Source organism: Netta rufina (genome assembly GCF_964035555.1).
Source record: "Netta rufina genome assembly, chromosome: 3".
In the NCBI taxonomy this organism is placed as follows: Eukaryota; Metazoa; Chordata; class Aves; order Anseriformes; family Anatidae; genus Netta; species Netta rufina.
Window position 1 is genome coordinate 4,387,165 of NC_140125.1, and position 24,402 is coordinate 4,411,566.

At 39.1% G+C, this 24,402-nt stretch overlaps 1 protein-coding gene across 1 annotated transcript in view; it reads right to left on the bottom strand.

The window, feature by feature from the left end:
* Positions 1-2,066: 2,066 nt before the first annotated feature.
* EFEMP1 (EGF containing fibulin extracellular matrix protein 1) overlaps positions 2,067-24,402 on the bottom strand; it is a 48,178-nt gene continuing 25,842 nt past the window's right edge. The window contains exons 5-11 of the mRNA XM_084285226.1: positions 14,050-14,172; positions 10,829-10,948; positions 7,994-8,113; positions 6,617-6,736; positions 4,932-5,055; positions 4,626-4,821; positions 2,067-2,727 (exon numbers count right to left, since the gene is read on the bottom strand). Coding sequence (XP_084141352.1) covers positions 2,569-2,727; positions 4,626-4,821; positions 4,932-5,055; positions 6,617-6,736; positions 7,994-8,113; positions 10,829-10,948; positions 14,050-14,172 — 962 coding nt within the window. The 3' untranslated portion in view covers positions 2,067-2,568. The remainder of the gene's footprint in view (positions 2,728-4,625; positions 4,822-4,931; positions 5,056-6,616; positions 6,737-7,993; positions 8,114-10,828; positions 10,949-14,049; positions 14,173-24,402) is intronic.

Sequence of the window (24,402 nt, forward strand, 5' to 3'; positions counted from 1 at the left end):
GTTTACCAGGAAATCCAGGTAAATTGCCTGGATTTGGGTATTGTCCACCGAAGTATGTTGTGTTTATGTACACATACATAAATGATCAATCTGGGGTCATTGTCCGATAAGCAGAGAATCAGAAGGGAAATTACTCAAGCGCCTGGTGTGCTGATGGCATTCTAAAGGCCCTGTGGATTTGCAGCCGGGCGAAAGCAGCGTGCTCGGGCTGGGGGAGCTGCAAACTGGAGCGGATCCAGCAGCCGTGGTCCTGGCCAGGCCTCTCACTGCTACGGGACGGCGTGGTTGTGGGGCTGCCACAAATGCTTCTCTGCCTTCCCAGTGATTGCAAGTGAGTGCTGGTGATAAAACTGGTGTAAATAAGCAGCCTGTTTGTGTTGGCGGAGCTTGAAGGCACAGTGAGTCCTTGGGGCAGAGCGTGGCAGTGAGGGGCACGCCAGGGATGGTTTGTGGCTCTTGAGCTCGCAGCAGGGGCTGGCCCCGCACTCTGTGGGTCCCAGGGCTTAAGGAGGTGAAGCCATCTCGGCTCTGCTGGATGTGGGAAAATAGCCCTTTTTTAAATCTAGAAACAATAAAACTAATTCTTTATTGGAGTGGGTGATGCTGTATTATGCTAGTTAGGAATTTAAATACCTGAGGTGTCTGCCTTCCCACTGGGGTGGGGTAGGGACTACCTGTCAGACCCAGCAGGTTTGGAGAGATGAGTGGGGAGAGGAGGGAGCTTCCTGTGAGCCAAACTCTGCATGTCAGAGGGCATGGTGAGTGTGTTTGCTGTGGAAAACTGATTAAATGCCTCCATCTGGCTTGGTCTTGGTGAGCTCCTCTCTGTGGAGGAGGTTGAAGGCTACCTGTGGTCTTACCCCACAGCCCTGGGGCCCCAGGCAATGACAGCATGACCCTGTGCCAGCGCTATTTATTTTTCTGGCCTGTGCCACAGCCGTGTGCTCTGACCCTGTTGGCAGCCAGAGTATTTGCTTAAAGCCACAAATGAGTGCCTGAAGGAACGATTGCTGGGTAATAGGGTCCTGCTCTGCAATTTGTCTGAGCGTGGGGGACGTGTTGCCCCAAACCGGAGCGGTTGTAGCCGATTCCAAGTTGTATCCTGGAGCGTGGTTTGCTGTGCGTCCTGGGACCTCTGGATGCCAGATCCTCCAGCCACATTCGGTGTGTCTCTTTGGGCACAGCCCCTGGAAGCCCTCACCGCGGGTGACTCAGTCACTCAGTAAATCTGAATCCCTGGGTCTCCACCACAAGCGGGTTTTGTGTGTGTAATGTATCCATTATTCAAGTATCTTCTACAGAAAATGAACTTCAAGTAGAATAGAGATTCCTTCCTTTAGACCACCAGCTAACTAGTGACACGTATATCTTGGTATGTTTTTCTTTTTAATGGCATTAAAACTCAGTAGGTAAAGTTCGTCCTTCTACAAAGGCGTTGCAGGACTCGGGGGGCCTTTGCTGACTTCCACAGTAGCTGAATATTCACCCCTCTAATGTGGTTATGATTTGGTAAGACAAACAAAAAGGAGGAAATACATTACGGTAAGAGATCTTTATTAAAAATTTTGTACATCGAAGGATTAACTGCTACATTTTAAACAAGAAATAAGATTTTACATATTACAAAAGATGCTATTAGTTCTTGAATTAGAAATAAATTTTATGAACACTGTACATGATGCATCCAAATCATAAGAGCAGGAATAGGACAGTGCCTGAAAATATATGATATAACTTAAGCAAATGCACGTAATTTGTAGAATGCAACATATTTCTGGAAAAACGGCATGTTAACTTCTGTCTGCAAGTGCTGTATCCCTCTAACCAGTAACCACCAGCAGTGTTCTTGGGAGCAAGCACTGACGCAAGTGCCCAGCGTGCTGTTTTTCCATTTGGAGTTTTTCATTGCCGGAGAAACTTTCTTACTATGGTCTGTTTGTCTTGGAGACAGCAGAATGGCACGGTTAACACAATCTGCATATAAAAACCCGATGCAAAACACTTCTTACAACATAACTTTACCCCCAACCCAGATTAGAAAAACCAACTGATAGCACATAAATGTCTACAGAAATAGATTTTTATTGACTTATTTTTGTTACAAAGTTAGTTAAAAAGAAATATATTTTAGCTTATCAGATAACCGTTACTTTGTGTATCATTCATACTATATTTTTTTCCTCTTGAGATTGTCAGTAGCTGCATTAGAATTTAAAATAAAAACAACAAAAGATCACCTTTAATTGCATGACCTATTTGGCTAGGAAGGGTGTGAAGTTTTACAGGAGAGTACGAACATACAGTTCTCATACGAAAGTGTAGTATGTATCTAGGCCAAGTAAGGTAATAAAAAAGATTGAAATCTTTATACAGAAAGTGACAATGCCCATGTTATACTATGGAACACATCTACTAATTTTGAATTACACGTGTAATGTGTGGATTAAAGATATCACTTTACTAAACAAATAAAAAAAGAGCAAAATCTATAAATAAAATAGTAAGTGCTTTCTTTAAGATAATATTCTTTGGCTGCTTTAAGTGCCAGCGGAGGGTTACTGGAACCCCCTAAAATGCGTAAGGTCCCACTATTATCGTTAGCCTCAACACCGAGCTTGTACGGTAATTCAAGCTGTTGACTGTTAGCATCTCCAGATCCACGATGTGTTCTCTTGGTCCCGATAGGGATTTCACCAGCACCAGCATTGCACTTACGGCACTTGTTTGCTGAAAGAAAGGAGGGAAAAAGTTTAATTCAAATTTAAAAAGATTCCCTAGCTGTGTCAAGGGACTGCTTGTGTGTAACTGCGCCACAAAAATGCTCTGTCTCAGCGCAGAGATGCACAATGTAAGTATTATTTAACATTTTTAAATGGTCATGACTAATCTCACACCTGGCTTTGCTGGAGGGAAAGCTTTACCTGACTAGGGCTCAGAGGAATAAACTGCGCTGCAAAATCTGTTCCTGGTTATACTGACTCTCCTAAAGGATCTGAAAAGTGGTAATCTATCCCAGGATGTTTTTTTGTTTTATCCCCATCTATCAGCTTTTAAAATACATGAAGAATAAGTAGACCAAGAGAAACCTAATGTATTTAACAGTGATGTAGCTTGTTCAGTGGAGGGAACTCTAAGTCCATGCCATGGCTCATACTCCAGAAGCTGTTTTCCCTGAAAAACTGGGAATTCTTGTAACTTCTATGCCTGTTGCTGCCCTTCTTGTAGCCCCCTGAGGCTCTTTCCAGGCTGGGGTTGTGCTGCTGGTGCTGTGACGTGACTGAAAGATGGCATGTCACTGGCTTGTAAAAAGGCTTCAAAATGTACAGATGATAAAAAGGGTACACATCTCTCCCTTTACCTGTGATAATTTTTTCCCTATGTTAAACAAAGGAATCCATGTCCAGAGACCTCGCTCAGACTTGACTCAAACAATGGGAATAATTTCTAGGCAAGCCTTTCTTTACTGCGGTGCTTTGGCAGGAATAAACACATGCTTCCTTATTTAAGGCCTGTGATTGCTTGTTGGGTGGCAACAGAAGGTTGGAATTGTCAGTCTAAAAGTCAGTCTGGAGGCTGGGTTGGAGTCCTACCCTACCTAGAGCTGGAGTGAACTTGTTCTTAAGAGTTGTCGACTTTAAATAACAGTTGGTGCTTTGGGAGTAGGCATGGGGTTTTGATGTGCAATAAATCCAGGGAAGAGAAATCCAGGGAAGAGCACTGGCTTACAGGCAGTACCAGAACAAGTCAGACAAGTGAGGAGTTCCTTGCTCCCATCTTGGGGAGACTTGGTGTAAAGAGGCAATGCCATATCTTGGTTTACTTTTCTATTGTACTATTAAAATACTGAAATCTTTGGATTTGTAGAAAAATAGATAAATGAAAACTTTCTAACTAATAACAGTTTTAAATTTTCTGGGCTGTTTCTGTTTTACTGAGTGTAAAACCACACAAAACAAAGGATTTTCCAGGAATTTGTCCATATTAAGCTTCCAAAAAAAATCTGATTTCAAAAATCTTAAGGTAGATGTTACAGACAGTTTCATTCATGTGTATCTACTCGCATTTGTTGTACCAGTAGGAAATACTGCTGCCATAAGTCACTTGAACTTCTGGTTTTCTGAAACTGCTGCAGCACTGAAGAAAAAGTTCTCGCTCAACACAGTCTTGGTTGCAAGTTTGTCTGAATTTATCATTTGAAATCAGCACTCCATCCCAACCTATTCCTGACTTAATTTCTTTTTTGTGTATGGGGAATTAAAAATGTACAAAGAATCTTTCTATGACCCTCTTCTAAATACATACACATGGGACATTAGTGCAGGGTGAAGAGCAGAGCTGTTGTGATTGCTAAATATTCATGATTGTTACTGCTGTTCTTTTCAAGTGACTACAATGGGTTGATTCTCAGTTTATAGAGTTATTGGGCAGAGCAGGTAAAAGCTTTTCGAAGTCTGTAAACCAAGTCCATTCAAGAAGGAAATATTAAAAAACTGATAAACTTTCTATGCTATATTTTTCTTACAGGAACGTTTGATGGAGTTGTCAAAATGGCAAGGCACTCTAACACCTCGGCAGCACCAGTGGTTTTATAGCCCGCTCAGGGTCTGACTTCAACCAATACTCACTCTCAGGTAAAATTCTCCATTTTCATTTCCAGACTTGATCCGGAATGTGTTAATAGTATTAGGATAAATAGTGGTTGCCTGAATCTGGAAGATATCAGAGGGCACTGTTCTGTCTGAACGGATGCTCATGTATTTGTACACAACAGAGTAAGGCAGCTCTCGGCAAATGGCGTTTGATACGGGGCAGACACAGCGGCTGAAAAACAAAAATGGATAAACTTGATACTTGAAAACATGATTTCTGTTGTATTTGATTGTGTTGCCTGTTGAGAATAACCCTAAAAAAGCTGTCTGGCTTTCTCTTACTTCTCAGATGTTAGGACATAAGGCTCTTGACAAGGATTTCTTGGGTAACAACGAAATCCTCCATGGTAATTCCAGCAAATTTCATCCTCTCTGCATTCATTAGTAGTCTCACACTCATTTATGTCTATGAGGAAGAAAAAGGAACTGTGTTAAAGCAGATTTAAATCGAGTTTGCTATGAAAAACAACAACAACAACAAAAAAAACCACCACCACCAAGCCACCTGCTTGTCTACTGAAACTCAACAGATGTCTATGTTATTTTTTACCTGCTTTTCCAAGGCCTTGCTATAAAGGATTTGGAACAGTAGAAATGGAACAAATTTGTTTACCACATCTTAATCAAGACTGAAGGTCTTTAGTTGACTAAAGAAACACATTAGTCATAGTACATGTAATGCAACTGTAGAAACCGAGTTCCTAGTTGGCAATGAATCATTTTCTAGCACAAGGTATCTTACAGGCAGAGGAAAGAGGCTTTGAGAAAGAAGTGTGATTTCATGCTTTTTGCAGGATCTCACTTAATTGCTTAGGTTTCATGGTCTAACTAAATGCTTAGTTAATATTTATAGCTGTAGTTAAACTAAAGTAGCTTTGGAAGAAATCATGATGTGTTTATTTTTGTGTGAAGTAGAGCTTCCTTTTTTTTTCTTTTTCTTTTTTAATTTTTTTTTCTTTTTACCCTGGGAAAATGACCTTGAATAGAAATGGGGACTGTCAGCTTTGCGTAGTATTGATGCTCTGTTATCCTGGCAGTGCCAGACCCAACCCCCTGTCTATCCCTATGCTTGCCTGAAACTAACCCAGCCCCAGACACATGAATAAACCAAAGGGTTTATTCAAATGTAAGCTCTGGGAAGGCCCAAACATATTTATTTATTTTTTTAGGTGGTCAAACTACCCACCCCAAGATACTCAGTATCAGTTGCTATTCTTAAGAGTGATAAGAATCTACACTGATTTCTCAAAAAGAGCCACCATTACACAACGCTTCCATAAACAATTTATTTCCTCATCCCTTTCTGACAATAATTAGCACACCTATTTCTAAAAATAAAGAATGTGAAATCAGGTTCTGGATTACTAAGACAATGATTCTGGCACTTTTTCTGTAACTGTAAAGAGACATTTAGCACCAGTGAGAAAAATAAACTTTGCAGCTGTGATCCTGGTATTTGGTGGCACCTAGCTGTAACTGAACAGCTGACCAGAATGTTTATTTTCCAAACACAATATAATTAATCTGCTCAAAATTCTTGCTTTTTTTCCTCCTGTTATCAGAAAGAACATATCTTTCATTTCTGCTCTGGCTGCACTTAGAAACCTCTATAAAAAGAAACAGATACAAAGGAATGCCCAATGTCTGTAATAAATGATCTGATTTTTTTCTGAGATATTTATCTCTGGAACTTAGACTCACCACCTAGACATCCAAGACCAGCTTTACTTAAGGATTACGAAAGTTGAAAATTTTATCCTAAGCATCTGAAAAACTCAGAGTTTGAGCTGAGAGATTCAAATAAAAGGAATTAATATAAAATATACCATCAATCATCAAATGCATCAACATCTTTTGCTAGCCTAACACTGTCATGAAATATAAACACTTAGATAAGCATTCTTAGGCTTGTGTGAAATGGTGTTACCAGTAAAGCAATATTGGGACTGTCAAGATGGGGCTCTTACCTTGACATGTTCTGCCTCCTACTACCTGGTAACCTTCAGGGCAGACACATGAGAATTTTCCTGGTTCGTTGACACACTGATATTGACATATGTAACTGGAAGTTCTGCATTCATCAGTATCTGCAGAGAGAAGAACTTAAGCTGGTTGTACTTTTCAACTGTTTTTAATGATAAATTTTAAATTTTAAAAAATGAGAAATGCATTTATTTGAGGAAGTAGAAGGTAAATTAAGACTTCTGAACAAGTTTGGGAAAATCTCTGTAGAGAAAATCCATAGTTTTAGTATTCTAGACGTGATTACTTCCACAGAAAAGTAGATGTGAGATTAGCTAATGTAGCAAAACTATTGTCTTTGTGCGCTAATGGAGCAGCTCTTTGGGAAGGAGGCTAAAGTCTCTTTTTAGTCGTCAAATATTATTTGATATATGCTTTTCTTGTTCTTAATCCTTGTGTAACCATCATCCCCTTGCCAGAGAATTGTAGCACAAACCTGATTTTAACACTGTTGTTACGCAGAAATTAAATTAAACCAATGAAAACTAGAGAATGGCTTGGAAAACAGTGTACTGCCCTGCTAGTACCTCTGAGCCTTGAGCCCAGCTCTTGATTTTTGTCAGAGATTATACTGAAGGCTGCATAGTTGCTACTCCCTGTTCTGTTTGCTTGCAAGTAGGATTAGCTTAAGAAGCTTGGAGAGGGAGCATCTGTAATAGCTCTGCTGGCTTGTTCGGGAGGGCAGTGGTAAACCAAAAAGACCTCTTTGGCTCAAAGACTGGTAGAAGGGATATGGGCTTTACGGGTGAGATCATCGTGTCCAAAGGGAGATTAGAGGAATCCTGTGGAGGCACTGGCAGAGGAAATAAAGTGTTGATTGTATAATCATCAGGAGACACGCTGTTTGTATACACAGGCTTGAAAGCACCTCAAAAGCACAATTGTTGTTTCCTTACAATCAAATTTAAGGTCTTTATTTTCAGATGAACCTAACAGCACACAGAATTTCACTTGTCTTTTGGTTTGCATTCCTTTCCAATTCATTTAATGGTCATCAGCATTAGACCACACACAATTCAAGTGTTTGTGAAGTAAATATTCGGAAGCCTTATTCTCTCTCATTCTCTCTCCCTTCTCTAGTAATGTCTGTCCTGTTTTGTACTTACAGTTAATGAGACACCTGAATGCAGCTGCAGCTACTAAGGTGTGTTATCAGCAATGGTATTTGCAACATTAAAATAAAATTTAAACGCCTTAATTTTTTTTTGGCTACAACTCACTCCCACATTGTCATTCCACTTGAATTGCATCCCCTAGTTCACAGAGGCTTCTGGGAAAATAAATCAAAAATGGTTGCTCTTCTAAGACAAATAATTGCTTACCTTCACAGTTGATTCTGTCACTGCTTAACTCAAATCCTGGGTTACACTGACAAATGAAAGAACCCAGTATATTGTAACACTGCTGTGCGCACGGGTTATTGGCATCACATTCATTTATGTCTGAAAAGAAAAATTACAGATCTTTATCTTTTGCACCTAGTAATTAGGCTGATTAAGTGGATTAAGTCTGGGCCTAGTGCTTAGCAGAAGCTCGGTTGACTATATCAATACAGGTCTGCAGTCACTGGAACAATGTCAGATTATGCTTTACATTCCATGTAGAAAAAGTATTTTTCCAGGAATGAGAGTTATTCTAATGTGTAATGAATTCTTCCAATAATGTTTAGTGTGGCTATTAAACCTCACATTCCAGCGTCTTTTTTCAGGTATGAAATGCCAAGTCTATAAATAATTGATATAAGGAACACATACAGATAAGACCTCTCAGCATGCAGTGGTTAAGATCTGAGCTATTTATTACTCCTAAAATTTGTTCTTTTAAATTCCATTACAATTATAACATGAGCCTTTTAAGCCAGTATAGTTTTGCAATGCTCCAAGACCTAGACCATACAGGGGGGGAGGCAGGTTTCTGTGCTAGATTTTTCATCGTGTGCCATCCGAAGAACATATATGAGAACACGGCAAAATAAGAGAAACAATTTTAATGCAAGGTTTATGTAAGTGTAATCACCTCTGCGATTTACAGTGCTTATTTTTATAGGCTGCTAATTATTGCTCCTTTGTCATACGCTAAAATCTACAGTGAATTTTCCCTTGTGTGCCTTCCCTGCATATTTTCCATTCATTTGTGTTCATCAGCTATACTCATTAGTAGAGAGCTGCATGTTAAATAATTTTTGAATTCATAGCTTTTGCAAGTACATATAAATGTCAGCGACACTTTTATCTACAGATACAACTTTTAAAACTGACAAAGATGACTAAGATTTGGCATTCACAAGAATTAAACCAACAAGGAGGATATTAATTATCTCTGTGATCCTTCTCTTTATGATGAATGGTAATAGGGGAGAAATGATTACCAAGCATTTTTCGTTCTTTTAGTTGAATTCTGGCAATGGTGTGAAGAATGTACATCATGACAACGCTACCAGAAGGAATAATAAGCTGGCCAAAGCCACAATTCCGTTTGTTACCCTTCCAAGAAATATTGACCCACTTTCAATATGTGCAAAAGTTGTAACAAATGTAATCGGTACAGCTGTGAAGTATGACTTCTGCCAGATGACTGTTGCAGATGTGAAAGTCTGTCTTGATGCAGCAGTCGCTCTTTTACAGATTTTTGTGTGAAGATTTACTTTACCTTTTATGGTGGGGGTGTGACTCGCTGGGCTGGGAGGCCAGCAGGAGTCAGAAGGGATTTCTTGGTGAAGCACCTAGCGAACTTGGAGCTTCATATGGAAGTGTAATTGAAAGAAAGCACCTTACATTTGAGCCGTGGGAAGGGGCAAATGACATAACTCATCACACAGTTACACTGAGTCCACATGCAGTATTTCACCTATTTGGTGAAAAACAACGAACGCCTGTCATCACAGTGCTATGTAGTGTGTCTGCCTGTGTATATATAGCCATAGAGAACTCGCAGCCAGCTCCATCACCAGTCTCTTGATTTAACGTGGCCACTCTCCCATTCCTAGCTGAGATCCCAATTCTGTTAAAGGCAACAGCGAATTATTGATTTCCCAGGAGCTGGAATTTCAGATCCAAGAGAGTGTTGCATGAGAAGGGAAATTGGGAAGTTTATGCTCCTCTGATTTAGTACTCTGAACATGAAAGGATTTAACCTACCTTGATGTGCAAGTTGCTAGGCTACATATCTCCTACTCTTCCTAAAGCCCTCTGCTTGGAAGCTTGGAAAAAACACAGGGCTAAGCAAAAGTTAGCTGGTGTTCAATATGGCTATTCTCGTGCCTTAGCCAAAATCAGGAAAGCAATCTTCTCACTTCCTGCCTAGTTTTATCCCAAAAACATGGAAAGAAAAATGAAATGGCAACACAAGTTTTGTTCTTTATAGTCATTCTTAACAATGCTCTTGCCTTTTTAGTAGTATCACTGAGAAGTTTGTGTTCTGGAGAATTATCAGCTTTAAGAAATAGCATCCTTCTCCCAAGGATGCATCTCCCAATACATACGTACATTTAATATGAACTTTTTCAGTACCTTGCACTTCAGTAGACAGTTTCCTTTTATTATTACCATCTCTAATTGCTCTAGATCAGATCTCTTTTCAAACTTCGCAGCAATCTTCCCTTAGTGCTTTATTTTAAGGGGATGAACGTGGCTTTCATAGTGACCCCTCAGTTTCATTTGTAGTAGTATTTTCCAGAGATTCCTGTTTGACATGTAAAAGCTTTTTCATCACTACATTTATCGTGTGCTGAGGATAATTACACTTAACTGTTTTGTTCCCCCTGCTTTCCATTTCCAGCCTCTGTTGTAAAACTGGGAATTATATCATGAAAGCAAGTAACACTGAAAAAGCAATCCACCAGAGCTGAAAGAATAATTAAATCAAAGATTAAATAATGAATGTAAACTTCCAGAGTTCAGTTGCCAAACTAGGTGCTCCTCAGAAACGTATAAAATAATGTGTTTTCCACGAGGCTCTGATTTTCTAATTCACCAGTACTTCTCAGATCACTTGCAAGACAGCTTCTCTATACAGCAACTAGTGTAACATATTGGTTGGAATTTATTTCCTTCAGTAAGTTGGGATGGAGACACTTAAATCACAACCGTGGCAAGTCATGTGTCAGTATTTCTCTACAGCAAGTGAGCTCGTGTAAGTGCATGCAGAGAAGTTCTTACCCACGCAGGTGTGGTTGTTGGACGCCAGCTGGAAACCAGCGTTGCACTGGCAATAATAGGAGCCGGGAGTGTTCACACATCGGTGGTGGCAGTATGGAGGCAGGGTGCATTCGTCTATATCTGAGTAATGAAAAGAGAAATTAGCTCAAATGGCACCTTGGAAGTTCAGTGCTGCTGTCTTGTCCAAAGAAACTGTAAAGTTAATTGAACTTGATTAAAAGCAGAAAAAAGCTTATGTGGGGTAGATGTTGCTTAAGACCTAAGGCTGACCAACAGAGTGACTGTAACTTCTACCTCATTTAATCAAAACTTCACGTGCAGCACGCTTAGCTTATACTAAATCTTTTCAGCTCTGTTAGGACAAGTCCAAATTTTCCCTGTGAGGACAGAAGATTAGTGGCCCTGAAAAGGAAACAGATGGCTGTGCTTCCACAGGGATCCCCCAGAAACTGGCTGGGCTCCCTGGGGGCTGCTGTCCCTCCTGCAGGCCTTTGGATACAGCAGCACCTTCTGGCTGCACCCTGGTGCTGAGGAAGGCGAGCAGCCCGGCTGGAGCTGTGCTATCTCAGGCGGTATTAACTTTCCTCAGACTCTCCTTGCAGATTAGCCCTGGTTGTGAGGTGGAGCAGACTGCCTTTCCAACTTTCAGCATTCCTAATGTGCACTGGAGCAGGGTTTTCACCTGCAATCCACACAAAATGTGCAACAACTCCCCCCCCCCCCCCCCCCTTTTTTTTTTTTTACCTCTGCATTTTAAAAGGCATCCTTACGTTCTGGAGGAGTTACTGCTTCTGTTTGTCTGCAATTTTTTTTAAGCTATGCCGCAATGCTGATCGTGCATGTATGTGCAGCAGTTGTCTTTAGTTGTGGCCTGCTTGATCTTGGTAGAGAAATCCGTGCCCTGTTCTGTACATGTACACAATGTGACATTTCAAAGGCTCAATGCTCAGACAAATAATACCAGTTTTCACTGGAACAAAGAAAGGCACTTCCCATATCCATGCCAGATCTTGAGTTCCCTACCTCCAGCTGTTTCCACCATAGATGTGTTTAAAAAGAGGCCAAGATTTTTTATTTTTTATGACGAGGAAAGTTTATTTTAATATCTAGTGAAAAAATAATTGTTAGAAGTTAACTCTTTTTCTGTCAATTTCGCAGTTACTTTTTGGAGCTAAACTTAGTGAAGTGTTTTGGATCAGTTTGAATGAAAAGGCTTACGCTGGAAAAACTCCTGGCTATCCGTACAGTAGAGATTGTTGCTGTAACTCTTCTGTTGCAGGGAAAATCTGAAGCAGAAATTGAATACATTAGGAGGCACAGCAGACCTCTTGCATCCTTGGCTTTACAGGACCAAGCTCTTACAAGTTGCTGTTTGAAAATCTGGTTAAACAATATAGGCATAGAAGCAATGCTTTACTTTTTAAGCTTTGTATTTATGCATGTAAATGCTTACAGGATCAGACTCTAATTCAGTGGGAATTCTCCTTGCAGTATTAGGCTCTTGTGCACATCAGCTCCAAGCAGATCCAAGGGCTGAGTGTAATCTAATCAATTCTGCCAAATCTTCTGTTTGAACTAATGCTGGAAGACAACTCATTCTATCTTCAATCCTATGTTTCAGAAAAGGCTAATTTTGTGATAGATGAACAAGCAATTTCTTTACAAAAATTTATTATTATTTTTTTTAATCGAAGAAATGGTTAGTGCATTTTGATTAAAAAAAAAAAAAAAACCAACAATAACAATGAATTGTTAAAAATGAGTCCTTTTCTTCCTCCAATTTGAAGCCAAAAAGGTCTGGAAAAATTTTGTTCAAATTTGAGAGAAACATTTTCTCCCATATGGAGAACCTCTATCAAGATCTGGTCCCAAGAACGTTTTCTGGCAAAGTTGTTAAAAATAAATAAATAAAAAAATCCCCAAAGACAGTGTTTATTCTGAAATGCTGACAGTGTGAAGTGTAGCGATGTACTGGTAATTTAGGTCAGTGTGTAATACGTAACACAGGTGTTATTCTTGGTTTTGACCTAAATAAGAGAAGGGAAATCTTGCTTTCCTGACCTCTTCATGTGTGGATTTAGATGCATAACTGTATTCACATGTAGATAGAAGGCTGTATCATCCTGCTTCTTTTGAGAGCTGTAACATGTCTGGTAGGGCTTTCAGGTAGTAGCCTGGGTCTTGACATTAAAAGTGCTACTGCACAGCAGTAATACACTGTTCTAAAAAATTAGATAAAAAATGTTTAAAAATAAATATATCAGTGACCTGTCAAAGTTATTCCTGTGCCTACATTCCCAAACGACTTATCCTACTCTTGGACAGAGAACACGTTTTTCTGTGAAAAACAACGAAAAAGCTTTTCTACTAGGCTGCATAAAATCAGTTCTGTGCTTAGAAGAGGTGGTCTTGAATGTCACCTGATGATGTATACATTTGATTCTCCTACTTCATAATTGTTTTCAATATCCCTGACAAACTTAAGGCTTAAGACTGGAGTGTCTATAAAGCCATTTTATCCATTGAAATTGTGATTAAAGAGGTGCTAAAGGCTGAAGAAAGACTGCAGGAACAGAGTAATGGCACTTTCACGTTATGTCCCCAAATGAGGATGGAATAGGAAAGATGCAGTGTTTATGCTGCACTTGGATTTAATTTAATGCTATACTTGTATAGGTCCCAAAGGTGCAGACGGCTGCTTTTGGCCCAAGGAATAAAGCATAGTGGTTTATAAGTTGCAAATATCATATACCTGCATTCAGAGTTTCCATCTCTTTCATTTCTACTCATAAAACTGAGACTGAAACAGACTGTGCAAGGGGGCTCTGCAGAGCAGGGATTAGGGCTGTGTGAAGGTAGGGCTTTGTCCTGCAGATCTGGATTCAAATCTCACTGAGGTCAGTGGAAAGACACATTTTACTTCACTGCTGTAGAAGACTTCTGACTGTATCTGGGACATTAGGCAATACCCCAATACAAATAATAAACACAGTGGTAACTAGTAAGAAAATTAGTCTTGTGAAGTTCAGCTCTGTGTTGATTATACTTAAAATAGTTTCTAGTTACATGTTTTAGTGATTAATCATTGTGATAAAGCAATTATTCCATTCCATTTTAAAAATAATCAGCTATTGTACAGTATACACACCTATGCATTTTGTTATAAAAGTTTGCAACTTCAGGTAATGAAAGAAAATAATTTAGTCTAAAGCAAGACTTACCAACACATTGCTCCCCTCGTTTCTGATACCCTGGAGGACACTGGCAGCTGAAGGACCCTCTTAGATTGACACATACTTGGTCAGCTCTACAATTATGGGTTCCTGTTGCACATTCATCTATATCTTTATAAAAAGAGCAAATGCACTATTAGTCATAGAACTTACTTAGAGTTAGTTACCTGTTGAAATGCTTTCCCTATTTTCAGGCTACTTACAAATGAAGGCAGCAAATTTGAAATACACTCAAGAAGTAATCTCAAAGTTATTCCATTTGCAGGATATAAAATGTTACCAGATTTCTGTTGGCTTTTAACTGCATTTGAAAATGTATCAGATACAGTTATTCTAAAGAATCATTTTTATTTGACAAATACCATTATTATTTGTACTTATCATTATAAAACTTTTCATAGATGTCTTGCAGCTTTATACTACTTAAATCATTTAACTTCATTTCACTTTTTTCCCATGCTGATTGTTTGTTGCATGCTGAATTACTCTGGAAAACTTCAGCAAAAGTAGTTCATCTGTTTCTCAAGAATGAGATGACTTCTTAGTATTAGCACAACAAAATATTTCTAATACCGATCCTTTTGCATGGTTCCCGTACCCCATACTTTGGAGAGGGACTTGGAACTTGGTGTGTGGTGGCCTTCTCATCAGGAAGAGATCTGCCTCTTGTCATTCCCATGAAAATTCTCCTAATTCAGTCAATCTGTTAAAGTATTTGGAAATAGTGTACATCTGCTTGTATTTTAGCAGTACAGCTAAAAATGCAAAGACTGGACCGATACTTTTCTGTGTAATTCAGGTAGCTTTTCATTCACACCAAATGCAGGCTTATACAAGTATAAAAACATCTTGATTTTGCCTATTCATTAGAAAATGCTGGAGGTACTTAAATATAATTAAAGTGCATGTGCTGACAAATAACTTGCTTAAAATGGAATTGCAATTTGTTTTCTCATCCGAACATCCAAAATGTTAGAGAGCTTTTTATTGTAACCTGACACAGTACAGTGAAAGGACTTTTTAATTTTGGCATTCTACACAATTTGGAGACTCTAGGCTGAATAAACAAATTCCTTAAAACTTATGATCTCTAGTTTACAAATCTCAGCTGACCTCTCTATTTGTATAGGCACTTGGGACGTTAGAACATCACCAGTGGCAGATTCTGGGTGGTGCTTTGGAAAAAATGATGGATTCTTTCACATAGCAAATGAAAACAATTTTGACCACAAGATTCAATAAAAAATAAACCATCAACAGTTTGAATTGATTCTCAATGTTTGTCCTTCCTCAAATGCCCAAATATTTTACATACGTTTTCTTTATCTGACAGGAAAAATGAAGTCCTTTTATGTTAGCCTGCTCTTTGCATTTCTGCATAGTAACAGTCCTAAAGCTGCTGTGCTGCTGCAGGACTTGCTGACCGCATTGTTCTGCGGTGACAGCTGAAAAGCACATTCTCAGGTGTAGAGATTTTCAGGGACTAGATCTGGCTGCCTCATACCAGCCTGACACATCATTAAAAGTTTCAGCCAAAGCACAGTGGAGTCAATGCAAGTCTTTGCAGGGACTTCGCTGGGCTTTGCATGTACTCCTAATTTCTGCAGAAGCTGAAAATAAGAGGGCTATAATGCTCATACAGTTGAAATTCTTTCTTAAGTACACACACTGTTGCGGATTGTACAGAACAGAAAATTGGATCCATAGAAACGTCAGATATGAGTGAACCTAACATAAGCGAGCTTTTAAGGTGGGTTAGTTACAATACATTAAGTTGTTGTGTAGTCATTTGCATCCGTGGCTTGATTTTCATTTAGTTTATTTTTCTATGGAATAATAAGCTACTCAGCTAAAACAAAACAAGCTAGATTGACTTATGCACTCAGGATCTTTGATTTCTTTCCCAATGGTAATTTCAGTTTGAAAGGAAAACAATTGTTCTAAAGTCCTGTTTGCCTGCTAGCCGCCTCCTCACTCGGAAACTCTCAGAGGACTTGATGCTGTTGCCACAAAGGTCCGTGTTTATAGTAACAGCCTTTTCATGAGGCTTGTATCAAGGAGCCCTTTAGGGCTCTCCCAAGCTTCTTAATCCAGTCCTGAACTGGACTGCAACTCAGCTCTGGCTTTCTATGTATGTCCTGTCTGCCTTCTACATGTCATGAAAATGCAGATCAGTATGTGGAATATGCTTGGTGGATTTTATCCGTGCTTTTACTGTGCGCTGTCATGGTACTTTTTGCTATTTTGGCTGTTTTTCTTGGATGGCTTTTTTTGAGATAGTTCCTAGGCTTGTTGGGGAAAGAGGTACATGGGGGAAAAAGTACTGATGGGAGCCCTTTGAGAATGCCAGGCCTCTTGTTTTGTGGCCTTACCTGCACCTTCCCTGAACTGCCTAAGGTGGGAAGTGAAGGCGGACAGGAGAGGAGCCTCTGGCCTTCACTGGGGAAGGGCAGCAGCGTGGCCTGCTTGGAGCACCTCTGCTCGTGTCTGTGCTAAGGACTTGCTAATATGAAGGGAAGGCTGATGGCCTGAGGATTGTGTGTCAAGGAAAATACTGTGGGAGGAGAACAACCCGCAGCTATGCTAGGAGGGCTTCAGTGCTGGAACATTCAGTTCTGAAATCTCTAGTATTGCAATAATTACAGCCATGTCTACTATTGTGATTGATACAAGGGTGAGGAAGCGAGTGGAAGATTTCAGTACTGAAAGTGGTGCCAAATGTGAATTGTATTGGTGTGATACCAGAAGCAGCCCAGCCCTTGTGTAAGAAAGAAGCATTGGTGGATTTTGCAATGTGATGTTGCTGCACGGACCTCTGCATCTATGCTCTTAGTGAGGCCCAGAGAAATATTAAGCTTCTTGGCACACATCAATGTGACCTTAATCATCCTCCACTAGAGAAACATTTTTTTTATCTAATTGTCCTGAAAGTTATTCAAGCAATGGGGCAGTGGAAGTCATAGAAGGAAGCTACATCAATGCTTGGGATGCGGTAGATCAGCACCATTTTTCTCAGGGGTGTTATTACCAATAGATACAAACACATGCTTTTTCCCTCCATATGAAGTAGCATAATGTTGCACTGACATGCCAATATTGACCTGGGACTTGCACTTCTGTGTTTGTTCACGGTTCTTGAGTAGGTAGACTGCCTACATGCAGTTGTTTAGAGGCTCACTGAACTCTAATCTGAAGCTTTCAGATTGTTTTCTCACTTATGTCCCCACTGTATGAAAATCGGTAACTCCTAGGTTGCCTTTTCATAATTGTAAGAGCTTGTTTTTCCAGTTCATATCAGTTTTCCAATCTGTTAGATTCCTAGCTTATTTATCACAAGTTGCACAGTGCCCTCTGATCCTGACAGGGATCTGGAAGCTGCATCAGTTCCTACTTTAATCTGTATCAAATGCAATAAATACTGGGAAGAGACAGTGATTACACAAAGCATGTGTTTTTCCTTAAATCTTACCATCTCATTCCATTTGATCTTCCTTGACAAAATCCCTGGACTTAAATGAGACAAGTAAATGAGGATATTGGGAAGCCATCCTTTTGGTTTCCACCTATTGCAAACACCCATAACCAGATTGATTTGACGTCTGTGAAGGCATAGCAAACTGGGGCAAGGCTATGCTAGAAACTCCTATAGGAACATCACAGAGCTCACCAGCTTTAATCCTAAGAGCAAGATAAATTTGTTTGACCTTTCCTCTCTAGCATGAATGTTTAATAATGTGTGTACGTGCATGTGTGTTTATAATAATTAAAAAAATTAAAACAAGACACTCCACTGCACACACTTGTCTCTCTGGGGAGAGGGTGAGAGAACAAACGTGACAGATGTTTGTCATGTTGCTTAATGCACTACTGGAAAGCACTCAAGATACCACAGTGATGAGTGCAGTATAAGAAACAGATCTAGAAAGAAAATAACGGGCTTTTACAAGCTCATTCTTGAGCATCTTTCATTTGCATCCTCTTTTCCAAATTTAGTGTCATCATGATAAAGTTTGTTTCTGTGTTTCAGCAACTGATGCTATAGCTGAAGCTTCTATTTCAAGCAAGTACCTTGTAATCTCTACATTGAAAACACTTTCAACTCGTTCCTTGACACCTCCATATAAATATCATTTCTACATATTATACATCTGCTCACCCAGGTAGGCAATTCAAATTACATTGGTAACACATTGGTAACCTGTAATGAAAATGATCTTCTCTTAGCATCCTTCTTTCTTTATTTCTTCATATTATTTAATCTCAACTAATCTTTTAAAATTTTGTGCTGTTCACTATGGATAAACAAGAGCTGTAGGTTTGTATTAAATTGTTGAAGAACTTGGTTGGTATTTAATCACCGATGCAGGCAACACATGAAATATGGATGAACTCTTAAACTCAGCGTATCTAAGATGTTGCTCAAATAATAGATAACTACTCTGCTATTGATGCTGTGACCACTTGACATTTGCTTACAGAAAAGACAAATAAAAAAGAGATGTAAAAGGTTGAGTAACTGAGCTCATGACAGCAAAGAGCACTGCTGGGCAGCTGACCTCTCTGTTCTCTCTGACCAACCATGCCTGAACAAACACCACAACTAGGGCTTCTCCTCTTGACTTCACTGGTTGCTTCTCAAGTATGAAAATCCAGGGGCCTTTAAGGGAAGCTATCATGAGACAGATGTTGCTTTGAGCCTATGAGTTCTGATATAAGCTTTAAGGTAAATGTGTATTTTGTGATAGAGGTTTAATTCATTCTCTTGCATGTCAAAAAATTGCAAAGCGAATCTTTACATCTCTGGTTTGCCAGGCTACCTGGCCTGACTGCAGGGGAGTCAAGATGCGTTCAGTTGTGGCTAAAGCCATTTTATTCCTGGACAGTTGTTCTCTGGGCAGTCACAGCCTCTGTAGTTGAACAATTTCCTTCAAAATAACTTGGGTGTCTCTATCAATACTTTTGCAGATCTTACGTATTTGAAAATTGAGCTGGGTTATCTTCAGCATCTTGATCATTGTAATAATTGAACTCAGATAATTACATAGCCTTTCTGTAGGCCACCTGAGAGTGAACTGGTGTTATGGGGATGTCTTGCTACTTTAAATAGGTATAAATTTTAAAAATATTTATTACATTGGTATTGGGATTGAGTGCTTGAATCTCCCTGTGTTGCTTATGGGTGTTACATCCAGAATACTACCCTGATAGAAGGTTACAGTTTCAAAATCAAGTATTTGGTGAACTAGAAATTTCAGAATTTGGATTCTCTGAACAGCTGTAATTTAGATCCCTTATATATAAGCATTATGACAGTCTTTGTATGCATCTTGCAGGCTTGCTCTCAGTCAAACCTCACTGTTCCTCAAGTGGGTTAGTTGGTACAGTACTCTCTTCTTGAGGAACACTGCGAGAGTGCAGGAATTGCAATGATAACTGCTGCATAAAAACTTTAAGTTAATCTAAAGAGTTGGAGTCAGTAGAGAAAGGGGAAAGGAACATTACAATTAAGGAGACTGGTCTCTCAGTAAGGTACACTGCTCTTTCAGAAATGTTTATGGAAGTCATTGACTGTACTTTGGTAAATATGGCCATCAGACCCCCATGACTCATCCTAATATAAATAGTGCCTTTTGCAATAATCTCCAGGCTCTTTGGGAAGGTGCATTTTAGAAGACTTTGATATTGATAACCATCTGCTCATTAAGATGACACTGATTTCCAGAAGTTACTGTTTGAATTTTCCACAGAAAAAAATGTGAGAACCGCGGAGGGGTGCAGATCTTGTTCTTATATTCCTTCAAAATATAAATCAGCTTGCATTTCATAGTTTTAATTCCACAAGCCTCACTAATAGCTATACCCAGTGATTCCCTCATTTTCCAAAAATGTACCCACACTCCCTCTTGAAGTGATTTACACAATTATGTCCTTCCATTGCTGACTTTGGCAGCCTGCTCTGTATTTCAACCACTAGTTGTGTACAAAAATTTTGCTTGACCTGCTTTTAGCTATAGCGTTCTCTAAATCTAGTGTATGGTTCCCTGCTTTAGAGCTAGTTAGTTTTCCTACTTCTTCCCTGCAATCCATTCTGTCAGGCTCTTATCTACATCCATAAAATTTTTTCCTAGTCTCTTTCTGAGCTACAAACCTGGCTCAATTCCCTTCGTGCTGTGACTCATTTTTCCCAAACCCCCTGACTCATGCTGCTTGCTCACTTATGCAACAGCTTAATCTCCGTAATTTTCTTCATATCATTATGAGAAGTACATAAATCCATGAGATGCATTTCATCAGTGCTTCAAACTTTTGTAGAAAAAATCCGGTCCACATCTATCCTTTGTTTGATTTAAGCCACTTAAATCTTTTCTCTTCTATCTCATACCTGCATGTTGTGCTCAGAGCTGGAGACCTGTATTCTTAACTAGCTCAAATATGTTTTACTCTTGGGACTGGGGTGCTTGGCTTCTTGCTGCTCACTGGCTCTCGGTGTACCACAACTGACTACATCATCTTCATGCTCTCCTTGTTTGTATAGTCATCTCCTCAAACCAGTCAGATAATGTTTGTGGGTCTCTTTCTCTGTTCTGGTTTGTAGCAATCCTGTAAGCAGAATATTCCACCAGATCAAAAAGACACTTCTCTAATGAGCTGATGGGATCCAAATTTTGTCCTTGCTGAGCAGTGCCAGCGAACCAGCTCCTGAATGGTTTGTGCAAATCTAAACCCAGAATAACTCCACCAATGTCAGTGTTGCACTTGTCATTGTCAATGTTTTGAATGTAAATGCTAAATATTTTGGTTAATCAGTTTAAATTTTCTGAGCTCTCAGTGTGAGTGAGAGCAGAAAATGACTCAGTCTATTTTTCTAATAGCTACATCTGAACTGAAAACATCGCCTCCCACAGAAGCAATGGCACCAGTGAGTCTGATATCAGGCATACAATGATCTCCACAGCATTGCAGGTATCTGGGACAACTTACTTAGCTTCAAGCTGCTTTAATTCCTTTCACTTTGTCCCTTTCATTAGCTTTCCTTCTCTGCCTGTTAGATGTTTTATGAGTATTTCTCAGAAATAACAGGTGACAGTAAAATATTTGAAGAAATTAGAGCACTACAGTTCTTCCATTAGCACGGGCTTGCTTCATTTTACCAAATTAAGTATTCGGTCCCTTATTTATGTTTCTTATATTGTTCTTGCAACTGAAGCCAAGCTCACTGCTATGTTGTTTCCTGGATCCTCCCTGATCCTTTCTTACACATAGGAACAACATTAGCAACCTCCAAATTCCCTGGTTCCCTCCCCAGCCTTAGCAAGCTATCAACAATTTCTGTCAAAGGCTTTTCTATTTCCCTTGCTACTTCCTTCAACATTTGGGATGTTATTCATCTGGGCTGGATGCCCAGACAACTTTTAACTCATTGGTGTTGGGAGGCTGCGTTTTGTGGTGGTAAATACCAGGAGAAAATCTATTACATAACATCAGGTGAGTAGGTACCAAGAGACCAAATATTTGGAGGAATTTCTCACTTCTGGAGTGGCAGAACCTGTTAATAGCAGAGACCTGTGCTGTAACAGTGCACTCACTATCCACTGGTGTCATGAGGTAGCGTCTATAATTCTGTATAACACTGTAGCAGCCCATAAACTCCCTTTTTATTGCTGTTTTTTCTCTTTCCCTTTTAAATTTTCTTTTGGCCCTTTCATGTTAAGTATATTGGACCGATTGCCCTGGTAACGAGCTTTCACAGTTGAGTGAAGGTAACCTGCACAAATGCTTGTTTGCACAAGAAAAACATTTGCAGGAGCCAAGACCTACATTTAAGCATATATGTGAGGTAGAATGATTAAATTAAAATGATTTTCATGAAAAATGGTGTAACTTCTTTTGGTAAGCCGAAACATTCCCTCTCATAAACTTGTGTGTACAGCAAAGTGAGCTCCTTGTAGATTTGTCTTTTAGTACTCCTGGACACCATGGCATAACAGACTAGGAATAATGCAAAGTATTAATGTAGAAAATGTGGTGTGTGTGTGTGGAGGAAATCTAATGCAGTGTACTTCATAGTTCCTTGCATGATTTCTATATTTGGGCTGAAAAAGTGCTAGCAACTACTATGAATTTGGGATCGTTACCCAACCACAGTGACTTCATGAATATGAAGGTACAGGAAAAGCATCCTTCCTCTATTTACTCAACAGAGTTAACAAAGGATAAAGCTGTAATAATCAAGTCTGGACTGCAGTACTTTGTCACAATTATGTATTGTCTTTGGTATGTCCAAACTGAATTGACTTATCACATAGAACAGCTAAATAAAGGAGTGAGCCATAGCTTTCAGCGCTAGAACATCTCCCACATGTTTATTTGGGAGTGGCAGGCAGCTGAAAAAGAAAAAAAAAAAAAAAAAAGGATGAATGAAGCTTTGAATTGATGCATTACTTCCTTTCTTCTCCACTTTGCCTCCATCTGTGGTGCTAGCTTCCTTCTCTAGAAGAGTATGCCAAGCAGTCTGTAAATTGCAGTGCAAAAGATAAGCTGCTTTTGATTCTGCGATTACTTTTGACTACGATCAAGACTGAGATGCCATATGCAACTGAACACGTTTTTTTCTATCCTTAAGAAAATATTTAAATTATCACGTTCAGGACAGCACTTCAGTGGTAACAAGATAAGGGTGTTCAACCTGAATCAGTGCCCAAACATATTCTGCTCATATGTCTTCTGCACGGTAGCTGTCCATGCTGGAAGTGGGATGGGAAGTTAAAAAGCCTAGGACTGTACTGTGACTTAAACAACTCCTGCCCTGGGCTGGATACTTCTCCAGGCCCCTGCCAGTACAAACCATGTCTCAACAAAACCTGTAGGAATGTGTTCTGCTAAAAAGAAGTACTTTGCTATCCAACCACAAACATACTAAATTAAATGAGTGCTACATGTAAAACATCGTTCAAGTAATAGTAATTAAAGTGATTGTTATAATTAAAAGTAGTATGGCTAATGTGACAACAACTGTAGTCTAATACGAGGCCATAAATAAACTATTGCCAAGAGACTATAGGTTTTTCTATCCATGGTACTTCAACCTATATTTATAAAAATAAGAACCACAGGTGTAACATACATCTGTGTTTAAAACTTCTCAAAGGGAAGAACACTTTTTTCTTCAATAGAACAAAATGTTAATTATTACTCTCCCTGCTCATTAAAAAGGCAAAAATTCAATGTTTTTGATCTATATGTACTTACAACTTGTATTTTTTTTCTTATTTCTAATGGGGCCATAAATGGGGGCATGCTTGCTTTCAAGTTACAATCCAATAATTCAGTGCAATGCATCTGCAAGTCTCAAAAGTGCTTCAAAATGTGAGTTGTCATAATGGTAAACCTTTTGATTTACATTGCAATAGTTTATTTTTACTTTCAGTAGAGTATTTCCTGCTGTTGCTTTCTTGTGATTTTGTGCTAGAGGTCTAACAAGTTGTGCTTTTTGGTTCATGCCTGCCTAAGTGAGGATCACCCACCCATGATGACCAATACACTTGGACTATACTCAAAAACAACAAGGGTGGATTAAACTATTCCATTATTGCAGATGAAAGAGTTCTCCCCGACATCTGGCATATCATCTTCAAAACTGATATGGAACATTTCCATAAATTCAGCTTAACATTGTTTTTGTGAGTGTTCCAAAGTATTTTTAACATGAAGAAATAGCATGCAAACTAATTTCCTATTTGAAAAGTAAATGTCTTGTTCTTATTCTTTAATTCATCCAGTTATTAAAAAAAAAAAAAAAAAGAAAAAGATGTTCACTTAACTTGAAGCATACTGTTTTGTTTATTCAAGTTAATGGAAAAGCTAGTCAGTGTTTGATGTAAAGCTGCCCCCTTGCTTGAAAGAAAACCAAACAACTGGTTATGAATTATGAATATCTCCTAATAGTTTCCAGAATTATCTGAAGGATGTATTTTTTTTCTTAATTACATACACTTAAAAGTTCCAAGTTCCCTATTCATTTCCATTTTGTTTATTTCTCTCCTTGGAAACCTCATAAGCATTTTCCTTTAGCTAGGCTTGACTGAACAAAATATTACTGCTACAACCTGTAATATTAGGGAAATAAAGGCCTGAAAGCTTATTGTGGTTTTTAATTAGGAAGTTGAAGAATTGCTTATTAAATCTGTGCAAGCCCTTTCACAGCACTTACAGTGGTAGCTGCTGGGTCCCTGCAAAGGAAAACACTAAGATCCTACCCAAAAAGTGTGCTTCAGAGCACACTTCAAACCCCAACTTTTTTCTGTGTGGCCTCAGAATATCAGTTCCTGCAAAAATCCTCCT